Below are 24,153 nucleotides of genomic sequence, written 5' to 3'. Positions count from 1 at the left end.
GACCCTCCACACAATTTTCCAGAGTGGCTGCACCAGGTCACATTCCCACCAACAGTGCAAGAGGGTTCCCCTTTCTCCACATCCTCTCCAACATTTGTGGTTTTCTGCCTTGTTAATTTTCCCCATTCTCACTGGTGTGAGGTGGTATCTCATGGTGGTTTTGATTTGTATTTCCCTGATGGCAAGTGATGCGGAGCATTTTCTCATGTGCATGTTGGCCATGTCTATGTCTTCCTCTGTGAGATTTCTGTTCATGTCTTTTGCCCATTTCATGATTGGATTGTTTGTTTCTTTGGTGTTGAGTTTAATAAGTTCTTTCTAGATCTTGGAAACTAGCCCTTTATCTGATACGTGATTTGCAAATATCTTCTCCCATTCTGTAGGTTGTCTTTTAGTTTTGTTGACTGTATCCTTTGCTGTGCAAAAGCTTCTTATCTTGATGAAGTCCCAATAGTTCATTTTTGCTTTTGTTTCTCTTGCCTTCATGGATGTATCTTGCAAGAAGTTACTGTGGCCAAGTTCAAAAAGGGTGTTGCCTGTGTTCTCCTCTAGGATTCTGATGGAATTTTGTCTCATATTTAGATCTTTCATGCATTTTGAGTTTATCTTTGTGTATGGTGCAAGAGAGTGGTCTAGTTTCATTCTTCTGCATGTGGATGTCCAGTTTTCCCAGCACCATTTATTGAAGAGACTGTCTTTTTTCCAGTGGATAGTCTTCCCTGCTTTGTCGAATATTAGATGACCATAAAGTTGAGGGTCTACTTCTGGATTCTCTATTCTATTGTTCCTGGGGCCTCACAGGATAAACAGTCCCCATTGAGCTTCACAGTGGCCTCATAGGATAAACAGGTTAAACAACCTTCACTGATTACTCAATAAATTGATTCACATATATTAATTGTTTTCTTAATGTCAGGTTATATGGCTGTATGGCCATATATGGCTATATGGAGGATGGAAAAGTAAATAAGATATAGGAGAGACACACAATTTAAAAAAATTTTTTTTAAGTCTATTATTAACATATAATGTATTATTGGTCTCAGAGGTAGAAGTCCAGTCTTATATAACACCCAGTGCTCATTACATCACATGCCTTCCTTAATGCCCATCACCCAGTTACCCTGTTCCCCCAAACCCCTTCCCCTCCAGCGGCCCTTAGTTTGTGTCTCTCTCGAGACACAGATTTTTAAAAATCTCTATACAACAAGACTAATGCTCTAAATTATGTATGAGCATAGTGCTATGGATATACCTAGGATGTACTGGTGGCCCGAGCCTTGGGGTAGGGGTTACAAGAAGCAAAGGACCATGTTATAAGCAGAAGGAAGAACTCATGAAAGAGACTGGACATAGGGAAGCATAGAGGGTTTGAGGATTAGCAAGTGCTTCTCTTCTACTCTGCTATTAGGTGAATTTAGGACTCTTGAAGATGAACCCGCACAAGAAGATGGGTCACTTGTGGAAGGGGGATCTGCATGCCCAGTTCATACGGCTAGAATTATTCTGTGGGTGATAGGAAACCACTGAACATATTAAACTAGAGTTTGACGGGATCAAATCTGTTGTTGGGGAATAATTCTGTCCATGGTGGAAAGAATGGACTAGTGGTGGGAAAAATGGATGGCATGGAGGACATTTAGGAAACTGTTGGGTCCAAGGGAGTTGGAGGAGCTTGGAGGTCCAAGGCAATGACAGGAGGAGTGGAAAGGGATGGACTGAAGAAATGAAATCTTACTATAATAAACAATACTTATGCTAGGGACTAAGATTAGTCAAGATAATATCTTGTCATACTACATTTTTAAAGAATTATGTATTCTTTTGTATCCACTCCCTTGTGTGTCATCATAGCACATATTGATATACAGGTATTAATTCCAATTTAGAGACTAAAGTCTATAAAACCAAAGGGACTTACCATTAAAGAAAGTCAAATAGGCTCAACGATATTATAGGTTCTGTACAGGCACACAAGAAGGCACAGACAGCGTTCAGGAGCTTATATAACAAAAACAGATAAGGAAATGTATGTGTCAAAGAAAAATTTCCTATTCGAGGGGATAGAATTGACAATAGTTAAGAGAGATGGGGGCGAGGAGTGCCTGGGTGGCTTAGTCAGTGGAGCATGCTGCTCTTGATCTCTCTCGGTTGTAAGTTCAAGTCCCATATCGGGTGTAGAGATTACTTAAAAAATAAAATCTTTAAAAAGGGAGAGAGAGATGAGAAGGAAGTGGTGTGAAAACTCTCTCGACCCACGTCTCAGTCTGTTCAGGCTCCTATAAGAAAAATACCGTACACTGGAGGGCCTCCCCAACAAATTCATTTTTCACAGTTCTGGAGGCTAGGAAGTCCCAATCGGGGCACTGGCAGATTTAGTGTCTGGTGAGGGCTTGCGTTCTGGTTCATAGATGTCCATCATCTTGCTGTGTCCTCATGTGGCAGAAGGAACTGTCTGGGGTCTGTTTTATAAGGTCACAAATCCTAAAAGGCCCTACCTCCTAATAACAACAAATTTGGGGTTAGAATTTCACTTTTGGGAGGACACACAAACATTCAGTCCATAATAACTAATTTCATTCCCATTCCTTAGAAGAGAAGTTACGGGGTCATATTGGGACAAGATGAGGAGAAGCTATAGATTCTTCTGGAATTTTTGAAGACATCTGTAAAAGATGAGTCATCGCTGACATTTCCATTTCACTATATGAAGCGTTTCACCACACCTATTTGATGGCCAAAAAAAGTCAGCATACGAAAATGTACATTTATCAGATAATCGGGCAGTAACTGATTTTTCAAAAATTCTTTGCTTTATAAAATGGCTCACTGAGTGACTATTAAAATTGTGCTCTCCTTGGGACAGTAAAGTAGTATTCCACCCAAGGAGCTTCAACTTGTGGCACACAGGTGTTTCTGAAATTATAGGTGAAACCTTAGAGCACCCATGTGCTCTAATATTTTTTTAAAGATTTAAATGATTTTAAAATTTTTGAAAAGAGAGGGATGACTGGGTGTCTCAGCGGTTTAGCACCTGCCTTTGGGCCAGGGCGTGATCCTGGAGTCCTGGGATCGAGTCCCACATCAGGCTCCCTGTGTGGAGCCTGTTTCTCCTTCTGCTTATGTCTCTGCCTCTCTCTCTCTTTGTGTGTCTCTTATGAATAAATAAATAAAATCTTAAAAAAAATAAAAGAGAAATTACTTTTTTTGGAGCTAGACAAGGAACATGAAATAAGCAATTCCACAGCTTTAGGACATGAGACTACAGACCTCCTTGGAAAGCCAGCTAGATAAGAGAGTTTTCAACTTTAAGTTTATTTTATTGAAATAATTTTTTCCAAGGCCAAGTTCATTGAACTTTTTGCTTTTAACATCTGGAAACTGGGTTATTGGATTACAGCGAAGTCTACATGGCTTTACTGACTTTTCATAAGTGTTGGATAGCACTAAACTAATATCTGCCAGATTATATGACTGAATGTCAGTTAAATGTAAATGTTTCTAAGCTCTTTTTTGAGGGAAGGAACGGTGTATCCCTTGTCCTGGAGATTGTGAGCAAAATAAAAATAAAATTTAATACTTAATTTTAACAGGTTCTTAATTATAATTCTCTGATCATAAACTTTCTTTCATCTGCTACTAACTTCAAATTGTTATTCTAGTTGAACATGAACATTGAACATAATAAACATGATTTTAAGGAACGATTTCTTGTTTATTCACTTAGTATATGCAGTGTTTTGGGATTTTTGGACCAACACATGTTTTTCTCTGAACCACACTTGATAATATGATTATATTTTCTAGAGCTGTTGCAAATTAATCATTTTTTGTTATACTCCTTCTTTTATAAGAAGTGTTTGTTTAACTAGCCATATATAAACAGAAGTTTATTTTGAGGATTGACTTTCATGTGAATAAGTACTTTCTAGTTAAATATTTTAGATCCCATCTTTTAGAAGAAAGTAACCTAGCCTCAGAATGTCTTTTCTTTCTTCTTTTTTTTTTAAAGAATTTTAAATTAACTGTGTAACATAAAGAAGTTTGTAAATGCATGAAGATAAGGACTGTGTCTTTCACATCTTCATATTCCCCCTACAGCCTCACACATTGCCGATTAATCCATGCTTATGCAACATTTAAAGAACATAAAGTGATACAGAAAAAAAAAAAACCAGATAAACTATTTGCTTTGAAAGGGACTATGTAAGGATCATCTCCAAATTAGCAATCAGGATAGATGGACATTTTCCTGTCTTCTTCCCATCTGTCCCCAACCCCTCAGTCAGGGATCCATATACCTTTGTGCATTGCAGCTGCTGGTTTTATATGCATGAAAAGAAGTGGGCTCAGACCCGCTGAATGCTGGAAAACCTAGTATCATATCCAGCCACTGTGCCCTGTTTTCTAATTCTTTCATTCTTTAAAAATACAAAGTTATCTGCATACTATTTTACTTTAGCTAAAAGCTGTTCAGGGCAACATTTACAGAGGCCCTAAAGTGTTAGCCAGTGTGTTAGATGGTGTAGGATGCTGTCTTTGCTCTTAGGAAGGTCACATTGTGGCTGGACCACACACAAGTAAGCCGGTGCCATCTGGTGCCATAGATGCTGTTATACACGTAGGGTAAGGCACTTCAGAGGGACAAAGGTGGGGTTACTGACTTCCTCTTAAGGGTCAGGGAAGCCATCACAGGGGCAGTGGCACTGGATCAGAGTTGAGATGGAGAAGGGTTTTCAAGATGGGCCAGTTGAGAAGCCATTTAGGGCGGAGGGAGGAGCGTGGGCAGGAGTAGGTGACGAGGTTGGAGAGATGCTGCAGGGTCTTCTATGGTACGTATGCAAGTTTGGGCTTTATGCTGTGGGAAAAATAGAATTAAGCTGTGGTATAACATAACCAGATTTTCATTTTAGCAAATCAGTCTGGTGTGCTGGGTGGCTTAGTTGGTTAAGTGGTCAGCTCTTGAATTTTGGCTCAGGTCATGATCTCAGGGTCCTGGGATCGAGCCCCGCATCAAGCTCTGGGCTCAGCAGTGGAGTCTACTTACGATTCTCTCTCTCGTCTTCCTCTGCCCCTCCTCCTGCTTGTGCTCTCATTCTCTCTTAATCTCTCTCTAAATAAATGAATAATAAGTAAATAAATAAGTAAATCTTAAAAAAAAAAGAAAATAACTCTGATAACTATGTGGAGAATGAAGTAGGTTACTGATGCTTTCCTTAGTGCTTAAGAACATAAATAGGCCAAACTTGGCCTCATTGCCTTAAACAAAACTTTACAAAAATCCCAATACATTCACTTCTAGAACAACTGATTTGTTCTTCACGTGAGTTATATTTTTATGGTATTTCAGTACTTTGTGTTTTAGTGTAAGGGTTAGGACTCTCCCCTGGGTGCCACCAGATGCTCCAGCAGTGCAGCAACACCGCTCACTGCATCACTCTTCCTACACCCCTTTCTCTCGGTCTTTTACATCTGGTTGCCCAAGCCAAAGGCTTAGACTTTTCCTTGATTCTTCTCATTTCTCTTGCCCTTTATGCCTATCAGTAAACCCAGTGGATTCAGCCTCCAAAATCACATCTCAAATCGCTCCACTTCTCTCCATCTCAGTGATGCGACAACTTGCACTCAAGTCCCTAGTGTCTCCCCCTTGGACACTTCCCCATTCTCGCTCTCCGGCTTCAGACATCCCACTAGCTTTTTGCACGTACAATAAAAAGTGAGTTCCCCACTGTGGCCTCATCTCCTGGCTTTTATCTCCTTTGACCTCATCTCTTGACGCTCTCCCCTTCTGCTCCAGCTGTTATTTGCCCTTACCGTGGCCTGCAGACACTTGTTCTCTTTCTTCTTCCAAGAAGCTCTTAGAATTTGGTGCCTGGCAAATACTCCCCGAACTTAATAGCATAATGATATCATAATAATAACACTTTCTGCCATTTATTGAATGTTTTCTGTAACCCAGACAGTGTGCTAAGTGCTCTCCGGCCATTATCGTATAATTAACTTAGATGCAACAAGCTTGTGAAGCTGGTCTTATTATTATTCCTGTATTTCAGGAGAGGAGACTGGGACAGATTGCTAAGGCAACTTGCCCAGCTTCCTATTTTCGGTGTGTGGTGGAGCCCGGCTTGAAGTCTGTCTGTCTGACTCCAAATCGAGCTCTGTGGTATGAAGTTTCAAAAATATTTTGTTATCACCAAAGTTTACAATTCCTGGAAGACAATCTCAGAGCAAGCTATCGAGAAAAATCTCTCCTTGACATTGAAAGTAAACACTAATAGAACTAGGCTATCTTACTGGTGACAACACATTTTTCTCAATAGTTTATGTCTTGTGGGTAATAAAAAACAATGTAGTGTAGAGATTGGGAATAAACTCTGGAGTCAGACATGAGTTTTACCTCAGTACCTGCTATTCATTCATAGAGATCTGCATATTGTGTGTGCCGGATAATATTTTTGGCACTTGAGATGCATCACTGGGCCCTCCAGTGAGATGGGTTTAACATTTTGGTTCTATGAGCTGTTTTTGTCCTGGAGGCTCAGTATTTCATTACTGCTCTTTTATGAATTTGGTATAAACGTGACCCCCTCTTGGACCCCATCCCAAGGGGGGGCTATTGAGTCAGTCCCATGACATGTTTCCCAAGGACACTCTCAGTGGAGGACTGTAAGTTTAGTTTGCTATAAGTGTACTTTCCTTCTTCCTTCCTTTCTTCTTTCCTTCCAATTAAAATGAAGCATTGAATTTAACTTTATTAGATATAATAAACTCAGGTAAATTCTATTCTAAAAGGGGTAGCACAATAAACATAATCCATCGGCAAATTGCATCATACATTAGAAGAGGATAGTAAGGGCTTTGTGTGAGGGAGTAAGTAAGATGAGGGAAAATATGGAGATCGCATTGTGGTATTGATAAGAAGTCAGGGTTGTGGGTCTCACTGAGAAGGTCAGAGACTTGAAGGAGGTGAGGAGTTGGTCAGATGGATATCTGAGGGAAGAGCAGCCTAGGAGGAGAGAGTATGTGGTGTCCAGACCTAAGACGAACATGCATGGCCACTGAAAAGCAAAACATCATTGTGGACAAAGGGAGGGAGCGGTACTAGAGGATGCCGGAGGGTTCTAAGTATCTTGTTGGTGATAATGAAATGAATTTCATACATGAAGTATGGGGTCAGACTCAGCACAGGGTCTGGCTCAGAGCCACAGAGCCCCTACCTGCCTTCTCCAGCCACGTCTCCTGTTGCTCCCTCACCGCCAACCCTACTCTGTCTTCATAAACAAAAATTCTTTGAAGATTCCCCAAATATGCATGCTGTTTTAAGTCTTTCTACTTTTGTACACACTTAAAATAGGCTTCTCCGTCCCTTGTCATTCTGATCAACTCCTTTAAGACATACCCCGGGCTCTCCTCTGGGAAGACTTCTTCGACTCCCTCTGAAGGAGCTGATGCTTCCACTGTGCTGGACCACTACGCATAGTGCTTTGACTCTGTTTGTTACAATAATACATAGTTAATGATAACATTTAATGAGCACTTACTACATGCCATGCAGTAAGTCCTTTATATGTTTTTAACGTATTCCTCACAACAACCCTGTAAGGTATGTCATGGTGTTGTCCCATTTTCCAGATGAATAATAAAGGCGTGAAGAAGTTCAATAACTTTCCTAAGATCCTCCAGTCACTAAGTGTTGGCATCAGGAGGTAAATAGAAAGTTTCTGGCTCTAGAGTCCATGCTCTTAATCATTACATGAAATTGCCCCTCTACGTTTTCCACCATTATTGAACACTTACTATATACGAGGCAGTGCGCACGTCACACTGAAGGGGGGTATTAGTTTGGTGCTTGTGTCTCCTCTATTATGTGTGACTACTTGGAGGACAGGGAACCATGTCAGATTTACCTTTGCTCTTTGGGGCTTTACATATAGCCTTCCTTGGTTGGTCAGAAAGAAGAAATTACTCTCTCCTTTAATTTATAGGACCTGGGAAAGAATATTTAAAATATCAGTGATAGTGTGTCATTAATTCTGAACTTTATTTGGTTTGGAATTTCATTTTAATCATATTGTTGTGCTTCTGTCTCTCCCCAGACCAGTATTAAAGAGGGACAACTGTTGAAGCAAACCAGTTCCTTCCAAAGGTGGAAAAAGCGTTACTTCAAGCTTCGAGGCCGTACGCTTTATTATGCAAAGGACTCCAAGGTAATTTGGAAGAATATTACTTGCAAGCACCTGAGGTTATGGATGGATTAAAAATGTTGGTTCTATGAACTTTTTGTCTTGGTGCTCACTAGAGCCTTACTGTTCTTCTGTGAATTCAGTATGAGTGTGATCCATCTTGGACCAAATCCCAAGGGAGTCTATTGAAGTCAAGTTTCATGGCGTGTCTATGGAGGACAGCCTTATGGGAAGGTTCTAGTATGGTTTTCTTTCTTCCTTTCCTCTTCCCTTAAATGAAAGTAGAACATTAAATGTAACCTTATTAAATGAAATCGGCTCAAAATTTTGGGTCCCCCCCCCACCTTCCTTGCTACCTTTGACCAGGAGAGAGAAAATTGCTATAATTGCTAAGAATCCATCATCTGGTTTTAGACAGGAGTTTGTGTCCCACTTCCAGCACATTCCAGTAGAGTGGCTGCGGGCTGCATGCCTTGTTTTGAGGAGGCTTAAATGAGATAATATACGTGGTGCCTGATACAAAACAATCTCTCAATTATGCTAGCAGTTAAGAATAAAAACCATAGTGAAATGAAATCTAGGCTTTACATAACTTTTATATGACAGTCCAAGAAAGTAAGAATGATGTGGTTTGGGAAGAGAAAACTTAGTAATGAGGAGTTTCCATTTAAAGCTGATCTTTTAGTGTTCCTTGAAAATATGGAGATTTCTTGCTACTGTGTCAGTTGAACAATTGATAATTTCCATAGTAAAAAAATAATGTTCCTGATATAATTAGTAGAGTTATACCCTGGGAGGTAAAATCAAATATGCAAACAAATGTAATTCTTAGTTTATGCAGCTGTACAAGCAATAACCAAATAAAGTAATCTTATTTTAAAAGTCGTTATGTTCGAGGTTGTCCCTGACTTGGCTCCATGCTGCCTTTCTACATTCATCTCTAGGCGGCACTGAGCACTTGATAGCCTTTGGCCCTGCCCCATGTTTACCACCCATAGATGACTTTCCCTCTGTCTCCACTTGATGAAATTCCCTGTTTTCTCTAAGATCCCCTCAAACAGTCTTTATTCCACCATTCACAAGAGCAAGAGTTTAAATGTTTTCTTCTGGAGAAATGACCTGTGACCTTCCATAGCATTCTGTACTATTTCTTCTCTTGCATTTTCAATAGGCCATCTTATATTACAATTAGTTATGTCTGTTTCTTCTCCTGTGCTAGATTATAAATTCTTTCTGGTCAGGGAACAAGTCTAATAGATTGCTTGGAGTGAAGTGGACTTGCGTACCCTTTAGGGATCTTGGAATGATGGTGGAAGCTATCAGATGAGGGGCCCTTTTCTTTCTTTTTTCTTTCTTTCTTTCTTTCTTTCTTTCTTTCTTTCTTTCTTTCTTTCTTTCTTTCTTTCGTAATTTTATTTATTTTTTTGAAATTTTTTTTAATTTTTTTAATTTTTTTGAATTTTTAATTTAAATTCAGTTCAGTTAACACATACTGTTATTAGTTTCAGGGGTAGAATTTAGTGATTCATCAGTTGCATATAATACCCAGTGCTCATTCCATCCAGTGCTCTCCTTAATGCCCATCACCCAATTACCCCATCCACTACCCACCTCCCTTCCAGCAACTCTCAGTTTGTTTCCTAGAGTTAAGAGTCTCTTATGGTTTGTCTCCCTCTCTGTTTTCAACTTTTTCCCCCCTTCCCCTATGATCCTCTGTTTTGTTTCTTAAATTACACATAGGAGTGAAATCATGTATGTGATAATTGTCTTTCTCTGACTTATTTCACTTAGCATAATACCCTCTTGTTCCATCCACGTCATTACAAATGGCAAGATTTCATTCTTTTTGATGGCTAAGTAGTATTCCATGTATATATATCCCGCATCTTTATCCATTCAACTGTCGATAGACATCTGGGCTCTTTCCATAGCTTGACTATTGTGGGTAATGCTGCTATAAACATTGGGGTGCAGATGGAAGGGGCCCTCTTTCTGCCATTCTGGAGATTCTCTGTTATACCTGTCTTGCTGCAAGAACATTGAATGAGTATGAACAATGACCAGCTGACTGAAAGTCAGAAGGATATGTTTATTTCACATAATTTCCTAATCTCTAAATTGAACATTGTTAAAGATTCTATTTCTGTGGAGTTTTTATCATTGACACTTTCTGATTAAAACCACTTTTAAAAGTGCAAAAGAAACATCATTTTATATTTGCAGAGCACATTCACCTTCTCATTCAAACCCATTTTTGGATGAGGAAAATAAGTTTCTGAAAGTTCAGTAACTCACCATGATCCAAGCCAGGACTAGTTCTCATCTCACTTAGCAAATGTGGGAATGATAATGCTGCCTCTGCTTTCCTGGCAAAGTTGTTTCAGGCTGTTGCCTGTCAAGACGCATTGCTGTGTGTGTGTGTGTGTGTGTGTGTGTGAGAGAGAGAGAGAGAGAGAGAGAGAGAGATAGTACACGCACATGTGTGAACGAGTGCATGACACACTGAGTTCCCCATAAATTATACTTCTAGAAAACACAGAACATTTTGCATAGAAACTCTGTGCCACAGTGTTCTTTAAAGACCTTTTCAGTTTGGGATTTATGAGTTAGTTTTACTTTGTGGCTTTACTCTAAGAAGAAATTGCAAAGAACCACTAATGACTTTTTTTTCATTTTCTATTCCTTTTTTTTTTTTTTTTTTTTTTTTTTAAATTTTTATTTATTTACTTATGATAGTCACAGAGAGAGAGAGAGAGGCAGAGACACAGGCAGAGGGAGAAGCAGGCTCCATGCATCGGGAGCCTGATATGGGATTCGATCCCGTGTCTCCAGGATCACGCCCTGGGCCAAAGGCAGGCGCCAAACCGCTGCGCCACCCAGGGATCCCTCATTTTCTATTCCTAATCCTTAACATAGCTTTGTAGTCATGACCTGATAGCAGAAAATAATAAATAAATAAATAAATAAATAAATAAATAAATAAATAAATAAATAAAATTATTGATGAGTATGGAGTTAGGTTTTTATTGAATGTGTTTGTGTTTTTTTTTTCATTAACAGTCTCTGATATTCGATGAAGTTGACCTCTCAGATGCCAGTGTAGCTGAAGCAAGCACAAAAAATGCTAACAACAGTTTCACGGTATGGCTATATTCTGCTGACTTCCTTCTTAAAAGTTATAGAATGACTTTCCTGAACATGTACAGAATGTCCTCTTCCGTTACCAACTGTGTGTCAACTTACCCGTGTTGGAGTTCCTGCCAACCCAATAAAGTTGAAAGTTGTTGTGTACCCAGTACTATTCATGATTGTTTGGGTCAATAAACCAATGTATTAAATGTGTTTTTTGAAAGTATTTACAATGTTTTCCATTTTAGGCCTTCTAATTTTAGTGATTTAAATTTTTCACTCCTTTTAAATTTAATACTTCAGCTATAATTCCATTGTTTTGGAATATTCAGAAAATCTGTTTCTTACCTTTGATATTAAAAATAATATTTTTCCCTTCTCTTCTGCGTTTTACTCTATTTCTGTCGTTCAGGCAGCTGCTATAGGTCAGGTCTTCATTTATTCTCATGTAAGTAATTCGTTTGATAGCTACTTACGAGGTATCCTCAGTTCTAGTGAATTCTTTTCCAGTTACAAATCACATTGCTTGAAAGAACTCACTGGCTCACTGTTGCCTGTCAGGTTTCATCTGCAGCTCCATCCTCAAGCTTTGTAAAATCATACCTCTGCATTCTAGCGTTACTGAGACTCTGTCCTCCTGCACCCCACCGGTCCGGCATTTCCATCTGTGCCTGGACTTTTCCCATTCCTCCTGGCTTGAATGAGTTCTCCTCCATCTGTAGCTGTTAAAATTCTACCAGTTTATCTCAGAGATCTCCTCCTTCTACTTCTTTCATGCAAAAAACATGACTTGAATATGCACCACATGTTAGACACTTGGGCTAAGCAACAGAGATTCAGAGATGAATACATATATTGTTACATCCCTCACAATATTCACAGTAGAGCTCAGTGATGCTCCTCCGGGGTGGCTTTTATAACTATATATTCCTGGGTCCTGTGAGATGCATTGCTTTTGCTGTGGTGTTGCCCCCATCCACACTCCTAGGCCCTGCTAAGGAAGCTACCGCTACTGACAGTGTTGTGCTGTGTCCATCTCCTGGGTTTGCCAGGGCAGGGAAGACAGACAGATGGACAAATAGAGAGCAGTGCCATGATAAGGTAGGCACTGGTGGGGGCAGGGGTGGGGGAGGAAGCAAATGCATTCAGATTCAGCCATATGGATTTACAGGCACGTGGGATAATCCGTGGTGTAAAATATTCCTGCCCCCCTTCCCACCTCCCCAGGGAGAGTTGAGTTTGACGAGAGGAAAGCCAAGAATAGAATCCTGGGAAAATGTTAAAATTTAAAGTTTGACCAATGAAGACAAGAGCATTCTGAAGTATGGAAGGAGTCTTAGGAGGTGATGATGTTAGGAAAAGCCTGGGGAAGATTGTTTTAGGATGGAAGTTGTTAAACATCCAGTACTGTAGGGAGGTCAAGTCAGAGAAGAAATGAGAAGTGTGTGTGGAATTTGGTAACTTGGAGGTCGTTGGGTCACATTAATGGGAATGACTTCCGGGAGAGGGTGGCTTGCATCAGGCTGCACTGTGGAACAGGTGGCAAGGCCAAGAAGCCCGGATGGATTGCTTTTTTGAAAAGCTTGGCTGTAAGAAGGAGATCAAAGATAACTAGAAGACTGTTCAGGCTTAAATAGTTTTGTTGTTCTTGTTCTTTTGCTTCGTTTTTAAAATGGGTTTTGAGTGTGTCTGTATGAAGAGAGGAAAGAATTGTTGTTGGACTCGAAAGTTGAAGCATCAGGAGAGAGAGGGGAGAATGGATGGAAGGATGCCTGCTGAGTACATGGAAGGGCATGGGAGCCAGAGCCCACTTAGAGACTAGCGTTGACTGGGAGACAGAAAGCTTATGGAGGTAGGTGTGTACAAGAAGTTCGTTTATTCCAGACCCCGATACTACTGTTCTCTCAATAAAATTGAAGACGAGGTCTCTCAATAAAATTGAACCCTGTGAGTCAGGGTTTACGTGGGTTTGGAGAAGCTTCTGTAGAAAATGAGAGTTGAAAATTGAACGGGGACCTGGAGAAGACTCTGAGGTAGTAAATAGTGTCTAACGAAGACAGAGATCAAGTTAAGTAATGTACCTACATCCTATGCCTGTCACATTTTCTTCAAGGTGGGGAGAGAGAGAGCAACAAGGTTCGTCCAGGGTTGATGTTTATAGGCATATTGGACAGAAAGATAAAGGTATTGTTGGATACTTGAGGGATCAATAACTCATCCATCTTCCCCTGTGTTCTTAGTTCCTGAGAATAAAACATAGGGAGTGAGGGACAGCTTATTCATGGCCAAACAGGATCCAACAACCACTAAATTCTGAGCTTCTGATAAATTGTTGCTTCTTTTTCCTTCCTCTCAAATAAAGGTGGAATAAGGTGATGAACCACTTGCCTTCTCTAGGGAGTGAACGGTAGTCTTCTTCCCTCTGTGGATACTCATGGGGGAGTGAGCAGTAAGGGTTTTCCCTCAACAGGGATCTAGAGTTTAGTCTGAAAGAAGGTCCCAAAATTTAATATTTGAAGAATGGAACAATCTCAGGTAAAGACAAGGTGTCTAGAATGTTGATTTAGATAAAGGTAAAAGGAAGTGAAAAGCTTTGATTTGAGAGAGGTTATCTTTCGTAGAACTCTTTCTTGAACCTCTAAGTCTCTCCTCTAGTGCCTTTCTTACTATGGAACTCACTGTATTCTGCTTTACATTTAATTAGGTGCTTATGTTTATTATAATCTCCCCAGGGACAGGCTGTCATGTCATTTTACCTCATAGTATCTTCTCCGTTAAGTCTTTGTTGATTTAATTAATAAGATGAAAGTTGATTTTACACATGAGAAGACGTTTTGTTGAAATATTTTCAAGGGATTTATCCACTCGACCAAATGCTATTTCTGAAGTTTGTTGGGCTAGAAATGTGGACACTTAATGGTTAGAGTTTTACGGCAAATGAGTTTGGTAGAACTTTCTAGGGCATAAAATAGAATAAGGGATAGGTTTCTAACCAGTAATTGACAGTCTTCCCTATCTTTAAATATTTAAATATCCTACCTTTCTGGATTGCATGGATTGGTATTGATGGTGTTATTTTGGCTAGTTCATGTCAAAGGTTAATGTGTAGTTGGTGGTGCTACGGCTGGAGAATGCAGGAATGGCCAAATTCAGCTTCACTACAGCAATGCTTTGAAGTCCCTAAGAATGATATATTGACAAGAGATAATAGGAAATGGAAAATCTGTGATCAGCAAATGGAAAATGGACAAGCTGTGCTTTGCCTGAAAACCTGATGCCAAACTCTCTAGTACAGTGGGTTTGAGAGCAACAGTTCTAGAGAGCTCCACAGAAACTGACCTCACGTGGGAAGTTACTTAGCATTGTTTCTGCAGCATTTTGTCGGTTATGAGTGAGTCACTGAGGTTGGCCGAGCTTCATGGGATGGGGACATAGACACTGTGAGAGTGAGAGGATATGTAGACATAGTTCAGACCTACCTCCTCAGTGGTTACTTTTCCCTTTTCCATCCTTGCACAGACCTGTGATTCCATCCCCAGAGTTAACAATTGTCTTTTTTTTTTTTTTTTTTTTGGTTGTCTAAATCACCTCAGGCACACATTGGTTTTCTATTGCTTTGTGACAAATGACCACAAATCTAGTGGCTTAACGCAATATCCATTTATCTATTTCTCAGCATAGCCAGATGCCTCTCCTCCAGATCTCACAATGTTGAAATTAAGAGATTTTTATATATATATATATATATATAGATAGATATGTATACACACACACACACAGAGACACACACGCATATTTAATTACATTAAATCGGATCATTTTGACCTCGGTTGGAGTTTTGGGTTTCACAGGTGTCTTTGCAATAGACACCACTGATGGTGACAATAAAACCCTGAAAGCATTTTTCACAACGTTAGGTGTCGGTGACATGATCAGGGAATGGAAAAGGACAGCCCCTGACAGCATTATTGGCCTTTCATAGGCCTTCAGGATTCATTAATGTTCATCATTAATTTATGTGTAGTTTAAATTCTACAATAGCATTTTCTCTCTTTTTTTTTAAGATTTTGTTTATTTGAGAGAGAGCATGAAAGAGAGAGAGAAAGAGAGAGCACACAAGCAGGGGGAAGGGATAGAGGGAGAAGCAGACTCCCCACAGAGCAGGGAGCCTGATGCACAGCTTGATCCCAGAACCCCAGGATCATGACCTGAGCCGGAGGCAGAGGCTCAAATCGACTGAGCCACCCACGTGCCCTCCCATAGCACTTCTATGACTATGGCATCTATAACACATTCCCAATTTTTTCGTTCATTTTTTAAATTATTCATTTCCTTTTTGATTTTATTGACTTCTGCATGGCATTCCGGAGTTTTATTTTCATTTGAACATTTTTATGTTTCACACACTTCTGTACTGTAGCAAACATGTTCTTCTACTAGACTGGAGAGAAGAATTGACTCCCCTGCTAACCCCAGGTCACATAGGTGCATCCCTAGAAAGGGTCCCAGCCCTCCCGAGCTTTAATCCAGGGCTCTCCCTTTTCACATAGGGTTCTTTCCATCTGGTTAGTCTTTGCCTCTGTTTTCTTTCTTCTCATACCCACTGCTCTCTGTCTCTTTCTCACTAGTCATGATGTGTATATCCCAGCTTATGGTGGCTTACTCAGTGGCAGACCTTAGACTGTGAAGTCAGACAACATGGGTTTGTGTCCTGGCTTGGCCCTCTCTCGTTATGTGACTTTGGACAAATTACTTAACCCCTGTGAATCTGTATTCTCACCTGTAACGGAGAATAGCAGCGGGGTTATGAGGATTAAATGAAATGTGATAATTCCCTACAATCCCCAGCAGAGTGATGAGCACATACAGTATACTAAGTGCTAGTCGCTGTTATTATCCTGGAGTTATGATCCCACCTGTTCCTTTCACAAGTGATAGTGTGTTGCCAATTCCTAACAAGTTTGGGAATTCTGAAGGAGAACATGGATGAACTTTATCTGGAGAAAAAAATCCACCTGCCTCTCTTTCAGAGGTGTGGTGAAGATTTATTTCCACTTTTATCTTATATTAATAGATGTTATTGGGAAAAGCAACCATTCTGTAATGGTCATTCCTTTGTTAGCTATATGGATATGCTAAAGAAGAGCTCTTAATGATTTGAGAGTCATCGCGATCACATGGAAGACATTAGACTTTATTTTTTTTTAAAGATTTTATTTATTTACTCATGAGGGACACACAGAGAGAGGCAGAGACATAGGCAGAGGGAGAAGCAGGCTCCCCGTAGGGAGCCCTATGCAAGACTCGATCCCAGGACCCCGGGATCACAACCTGGGCCAAAGGCAGAGGCTCAACCACTGAGCCACCAAGGCATCTGTACATTAGACTTTCAAAATGTGCTATTCAAATGACCATTTTCTTTCAATTTTAAGGACAGGCTAAATGTTAAATACACGAGTCATCATTTTAAAAGAAATTATTGTATTGACATTGTTAAAACTTATTTTGGAAGTTTATGAAGAAAACATTTTTTTTTAACTAGAAAGAAATGCAGAGGTAATTTATTTGATTTATTTAATACTCTTAACATTTCTAGTGAGTGATCTATGAGTGTGCTTGGAATGTCAGGGTGACTGCACATCCATGCTGGCTTACCCGGTTGTGTGAACCACAGATACCATGTGGTAGCACTTATTTTTAGAACTAACCAAGCCCTGGAACAGAGTCCTATTAGTTTAGGGGTCACTTGCCACAGCCAACATGACTGAAGGTTGATTAGCACTAGAGTTGATGCCTCCAAAGAAGTTTTAGAAAGTATGTATGAAAAACAAGCCAATAATGAGAATATACGGCACGTAAAATGCCAAAAATTATACATTTGTGATGTAGTTGAAATGAGCAGGCTGTGTTTTAATGGGAGGGGGAAAATGTGTTTCTTTAATGTGTACTTTGTTTATTTTGTTTTTCCCTTAGCTTCCTCTGTTATTATAATCCAGTTCATCTTCTCTCTTAAGAGAGATACCACATCCTTTGAACCTAAGTATCAGTTTACTTTTATCCATTAGTATCTCAATCTTTAGTTACGAAGAAAGGGATGAAATGTTATTTTTATGTCATTTGTGAATACACATCACAGAACAGGTTTTAAATAATCATTTAAGTAATCACTTAGACAAATAAATTGCCTACTCTGATGATGATATTTATTGTAACTATTATGTGCCTCTTCTAAATGCTGATAATCCTTTCAATTCTTTAAATAAATCCTGTAAGGTAGATGCCATTGTGCTCTCCATTTTAGATGAGACACCTGAAACAGAGAAGTGAGCACCTAACACACGTAATAACTAGAATCTGAACCCATTTGGGTCACCTGACGTCACTCTGTACTCTTGACCTCTCTGCTATCTTTATTGTGGAACTTTCAAGAAGTATGGTTCAGATAGTATTCCTCTAATTGTATTTTATGTTTCAGTTGTCTTTTCTCCTCCAGGTCAATCATAGAGTCTTATATTGCATTACCAGCTATATAGCTAGCACTTGCTGGTCCTACTGCCAATTTAGAATACTACATTTTATTTTGGGCACTGTATTTTAAATAGAAATGTTGATAAAGAGCTCACAGAGGAAGGTGACCAATTTTATACAAAGGTCTGGGGAATCATGAGATTGCCATTAGAGGCCACTCTTTATCTTAAAGATTTGGGAACATGTGACATCTTTTTAATGTTCGAGGGATTATCATGCGTAAGAGGCAGTTGACAGGTTTTGTGTTGTTACTGCAGTGTGCAGGACAAAGATTCACAGTTGAATTCACAGAGGGACAATTTTAACTCTACTTAAAAGAGAACTTTCTAACTTGAGTCATCTGATAGAACAGGCCTCTTGTGATGTAATGGCTCTGTCCATTATTAGAAATCTCTAGTCCTCTCATCCCCTGTGAACTGGAAGGGGTCTTCAAGAACAGAGTTCTCAGAGCAGACTCAGGTTCAGAGAGCTGAAATGAATTTCTCAAGGTTGGATGACTAATAGCTATGCACAGCTAGTGTGGAATTCAGAGCTCCCAGCTCCTGGAGTTTGTTGAGAGTAGGCAAGGAGGAGTGGATTTAGAGATTGCCGGGCACTTGACACACACTGTCTCATTATACCACCCAGCAAGAGCTGAGTGACCATCCTTCAAGAGCGCTGTTGGAGAGATCTTTGCATGGCATGTGTATGTGGGAGGGAGTGAGAGGGGATGGTAGACACTGAAATTTCCTTGCAGAAACAAAGACTGTCTTCCTCACCACTGGATCCCCAGGGCTAACACCAGACCTGGCACAGAGGGGAAAGACAATAAATATTTGCCTAAGGAATGAAAGAATGTGTCTTGTTGAATGAATGTTGAATGATACTTGTAAACTCTAGTTTTCCTTTGGGAGAAATGTGTCATTTCAAGATTTAGCTAGAGAGCAAAGTTCCCTGATTTCCCCAGTGAGGTTAGATTATTATATGCCCACAAGTATTTGTATTCTAGTTGAACTCTACATTGTGACTCAGATGATTTTTTATCAACAATAAGTCTTATAAACATGATTCTTGCTGTGATTAATGATTGCGGTGGTCTCCTGATTATTTGATGCATGATAGTGGCAAACCACATGTTTTTTATACCTATATTGGCTAAATCTATTTTATAGCACTCTAAAATGATACCACATTAATGCAATTTGAGTGGTTGTTTTGCCTCTTAACATGGACTTATACGTAGTGTAGAGGGCTTTATTCTATGAAAGCTGAATATTTACAAGTGGGGTTTGAAATTTGCATTCTTTTTTCCTCTAACTTGGACATCAGACTTTTAGAAATGAATTATCTTATCATTGTTTCTGTAGGGGTATCATGTTTATCTTTTCATTTAATGATACAGAATCTTTTCCAAGAGTCTCACCCAGAGAAATACTTCTTAATGTTATCATGAGCTTCCTCAGACCAGAGTCCTAGGAAACAAGAAACCGTTGGTCCTTTTGTAGCTAGACTAAAAAATCTTGGAGTGCTCTAAGAAAAGTATGAGAACAAATCAGCTAATCCTTCTCCCTTTGGAAACCTTTTTTTTTTTTTTTTTTTTTTTAGAGACACAGAGAGAGAGAGAGAGAGAGAGAGAAAGAGGCAGAGACATACATAGGCAGAGGGAGAAGCAGGCTCCATGCAGGGAGCCCGATGTGGGGACCCCGGAATCATGCCCTGAGCCGAAGGCAGGTGCTAAACCACTGAGCCACCCAGGTGTCCCCTTTTGGGAACGTTCGTAGGAATTTAGAGTTGCTGTTTTGTACAAGTAAAGTGTTGTTTATGTGAGTATGTTTTAGGTTGGATGGATAAAAGCATGTCCCCCAGCAAGGACTGACAGGACTATACTCAAAAGTGCTGCTGAAAAACTTCTAAAAGATTTTAACCTAAGGTTAAATATAATATGACCAAGATACACACTTTACAGCATAGGTGGTAAAGAAAGTTTTTTTTTTTTTTTTTAAGTCCTTGGGTTCATCAGTGCCTTGACTGCCCATATTATCTAGAATTAGCAGAGGTAGAGAAAAGTACTGTTTATGTGTGCCAAGGCATACATACCAGGCTACTCACCCATTGTAATAGCACAAGATTGGAAATAACCCAAATGTGCCAGTTAGACTGGTTGAAATGAATTATGACATATTTCACATAGTACAATGTTTGTAACCACGAGAAAGAAGGAATCAGTTCTGTATGTAATAAAAATACTCACTGAGCTCCAAGTATTATTCAGTGTGAAAAGCCAGATGTGGAACAATGTGCTTGTATAAAATGTTAGGCTGTGTTTGTTACTCTGTGCAGGTGGGGTTTGTGTGTATGGGCCCACAGCCATGTATTTAAACCTTGAAAGAGCACATATTTGTTGTCTATGCAGAGAATCTCTCTGGAGAGATACATCGAAGCTGACATACTTGCCTTTAGGAAGGAGACATGGTGGCTGGGGGGCAGATTTGGGAGAGAGATGGGCTTTTCATCCTCAATACATTTTGAATTTTTTTGTTTCACAAATGCTTATTACTTATTCAGAGGAAATTCTAAATGCTTCATGGAAGCCCTTTCTGGCAGCTTCCTATCAGATGCCTTTGACAAGAGTGATGGGCTTTGCAGGAAGCTCAATTTGGACGCTGCTACAGTGTCCAAGGAAACATGATAAGGGTACATATCAGACCATCTGTAACGGGAGGGAAGGAAGCAATGTATGAGCGATCTTGTGGGAAAGACTGGAGAGCTGTGGCCAGCAGGAAGGGGGACAAGAGAGGAGGAAACTAACGTAGAGTTTGGAAGGATTGCTATATAAATGATGCCTTTAATTAAGGGTAGAAAATTTGAACACAAGTAGGTTTATTGGTTGTAAAAAGAAGACATTGTGAGTTAGACAGTATGAATTTGAAATGATGGGAAGGCATCCTGGTGATGCTAGTAGGCAATTGAGAGATGCTTTGAAATGGCTTTAAAGTGCTCCTTTGGATCATTGGCATGGTTCTTTTTTTAAGTTTCTAGCATATTCAAATGTCTTCTCTATTCCTTAAGTATGATTATGGTGTAATGGAAAATTTAGGCTTTAGAAATGTTTTAGTTTTGTGGTGACTGGTACAAACAAGATAATTATTTTGCTTTGAACTTTCCCATCACATATGTGTTCCGTACAAAGCAATTTACGGTTATAAACCAATAGAGCTTGTGCCAAGGGAATGAGGCTAATGCTCTGTTCCAATCTCTGGTACATTCTGAAAATATTAAATGAGTGGTAAAACTTTTACTGTGTCCATTAACTAATACTCACTGGTAATTTGCAGTAAAAGTGTATGTGACAGCCTACATAAATAATTTCTAAAATCACCGTGACCCTTGTTATTGCAATTAATACTGAAAAAAACCCCTCTCAAATAAGATGCTTTATATGATTATATATCCTGTTAATATTTTTTTTTCTAGAGGTGCCTGGTTTGCAGAGACCTATCTATGCTAGCACATTTACTATTGTTGTTGTTGTTATTATTATTATTCATTTACCAGCTCATCTTAGTAATTTTCTTGCTCATCTTTAAAGTATGTGCAAGTATGTATAGGATTAAAATATAACTGTACAGTTTCCCTGATTATTTTTAAGAGGAGAAAAAGTGAGCAGCACGTCAAGTCTTTTCTGCTTATTCTTCTAGGGTACCATCAGTAAATTTTTTGCTATCCTTTCATTCTCTAGTAGATGGCTAGGAAGGCAGACAGAATTTTGTTTCAAATCCTAAATGTACTTGTGACCTCGGGCAAGTGACAAGCCTCCTTTCTGAGGTTCCTCAAATGCTAGTTTTGGGGTTGTGTAGATGAGATAAGTATCTTATCTAAATCTTATTTATCTTATATAAATAATGTTTTATATTTAGCACACACGGGTCCTGGCCTGTTTGAATTACTCCGTAAGTGGTAATTCTGATTATTTTGGACTTGCAAGCTATTTCCTTTTCATATGTGGAAGCTGGAATCATCTAAGCTGCTCCGTCATTGTCACACCTCACAACCTGCTAATCACCAAGTCCCATTCATTCTGTCTCCGAAAAAGCTGTTAACTCTTTCGCCTGTCTCCTATGTGCTCACATCTTCATGGCATGCTCCCCTACACCGCAGCCCACTGCCACCCTGACCTCATGTCCCCTCAGGCCCTTTCCAAAGGTTAATGAGTCTTCTCGAGGGCACCAGTCAGTTAAGTGTTGGACTCTTGATTTCAGCCCAGGTCGTCGTCTGAGGGCCCTTGGGATCTAGCCCCTCGAAGGGTTCTATGCTCAGTGGGGAGTCGGCTTGGGGATTCTCTCCCTCCCCCTCTCCTTCTGCCCCTCCCCTTACTTGAGCTTGCTCTGTCTCTCAAATAAATTAACCAGTCTAAAAAAAAAAAAAAAAAAAGAATCTTCTCCCCTGTGACCAACCACCAAGCTGACCCTCTCTATGGCTGCCAGCCATCTTTCTAGAACATATGTTTCCTGGTTCCTCCTGGCTTAAAGCCTGTTAGGGCATGCTCTGTCACTTTAAGGTTCAAATCCACACCCCTTAGTACCGTAAAAGGTTTTTCGTGATGACCTCTCTAACTTTGCCTTATTCTTCTACCCATGGTTGCCATCTTACACTATTCGTCATACCCAACCCTTATCTTGACCTTTCTTCATTACGTGTTTGTATGCCCCTTGGTCTGCAGCATGCCCTCCCTTCCTTCCCCTGGTTCCCTCCCCACAGAAATATGCTCCCAGGCTTACTTGCCTCTCACCCTTACTTGCTTGACTATCACTCCCCCAACCAAGAAAGCTTTGCCTGAGTCTTTGGTCTTGGTCAGCTGCCTTCCACTGTATTCTAGTTGCACCCTGGGTGCTCACAGCACACATAAGGGTCTGGATCTTGAAGCATCTTGGAAGCTAAGCTGAGTGGTATGGAAGCTGGCAGGAACCCACTGTATTGGAATTCGGTTTCCTTATCTGTGCTCCTCAGTGAGCGGCAAGCTCCAGGAGTCCAGGGACTGGGTCTTTCGTCTTTCTGTCCCTGAGCTGCGACGTCGTCTGACGTAAAACAAGGCACTCTACATTTCCTAGTGAATGAATGAAAATTTGGCATTGGAGTCAGAGTGTGAGTCTTAAACTACCACAGTAGGTATCCTTCTGCACCTTCCTCACGACATGATGGCTCATGTACCCCATCATCCTTGCCCATCACCTAACATGCTCTGGGCGAGCATCCCACTTGCCCATTACAACGTGGTTGTGAAGCACACGTGAAGCAGGTGGAGTCAGGAAAGGACCCAGTGCTAATGTGTAAGTGGACAAAAGTGCTGTCGAGGTATGAATAGCATGTTGCAGTGGAAAGTGGCAAGCTTCGGTGAGGTAATTGGGGAAGGGCAGTAAACAGGTTTTCAAATAGGTGAGCGCTGAACCTGAAGAGAAGCTTGCAAACTTGTGAACACGGAGTGAACTGCATAGAGTAATGCAGGTGCTTTGTGCAGCCTGCCTTTCAGTTTTGAATTCTTTTATGTACCTTCGGTAGTTGTGAAACATACTTGCTTTATATTGGAATTCTAAATATTCATAGGTTTTTGGTCTGCTCTTAGAGTGATGATCAGTAATTTTTAGGCTCTTTTTAAATACCAATTTTGGTGACTCAAGTATGTGTTTAGTAATAAGGGATAGAAGGGATAGGTGTAACTATTATTACATGTATAGCGAAAGGAAGTTACAGCTTAATTATGTTAAAAATTTTTATAGGAAATATTATTTTGCTATTGCTAATTTGAAACTTTGTATATCTTAATGCATTTGTTTTATCTAGACAGAATTGTTTTGATGCCAATTGATTTCTTAGAGTTACACATATCAAATGATAGCACAATTGATTTCATTTTTGACAGGGTCCTGTGATCCACATAAAGGCAGCGGAGAAACAGTTTGTCTGGGATAACCGGGAAGATAGGTGTGATTTGCATCCAAAAGACCTGACTATATACTTCCATTCTCCTACTTAATGACTTTGCAATTTTAAACAAGTTAAATTTCTTTTTACATATCAAGTAGGCCAGTTATCTGGAAGATTAAATGAGATAATATATGTGACCTTATTGACAGCAAAGCACTTTAAAAGCATGAGATGCCACTGGAGCAATCATTCTGCTTATTTATCAACAGTAGAGCCTCCTAAGTATCCTATTTTTCAAGACCTTAACTATTCATTCTTTTGAAGAAAAGTCGTTTGTATCCGTGGATGTTAATTGAAATTATGAGTATAATAAAATAGATGACAGTGTCATTGATTTACCTGTTCACTATTA

General features: G+C 39.8%; 1 protein-coding gene across 5 annotated transcripts in view; it reads left to right on the top strand.

Annotated features, from left to right (window-relative positions):
• Positions 1-24,153, top strand: part of DGKH (diacylglycerol kinase eta) — a 178,918-nt gene that overhangs the window by 64,249 nt on the left and 90,516 nt on the right. For 2 of the 5 annotated variants that reach the window (XM_038569642.1, XM_038569641.1), the window contains exons 2-3: positions 8,097-8,207; positions 11,244-11,324. In XM_038569642.1, the coding sequence (XP_038425570.1) occupies positions 8,097-8,207; positions 11,244-11,324 (192 nt within the window). Of the gene's footprint in view, positions 1-8,096; positions 8,208-11,243; positions 11,325-18,215; positions 18,526-24,153 lie in introns of those variants that run through there. The other 3 variants (XM_038569644.1, XM_038569645.1, XM_038569643.1) reach the window with 3 other exon arrangements.

Source organism: Canis lupus, chromosome 22 (genome assembly GCF_011100685.1).
Source record: "Canis lupus familiaris isolate Mischka breed German Shepherd chromosome 22, alternate assembly UU_Cfam_GSD_1.0, whole genome shotgun sequence".
Taxonomy (NCBI): Eukaryota; Metazoa; Chordata; class Mammalia; order Carnivora; family Canidae; genus Canis; species Canis lupus.
The sequence above is the reverse complement of the archived record's forward strand: the minus strand, read 5'-3'. Positions and strand labels throughout refer to the sequence as shown.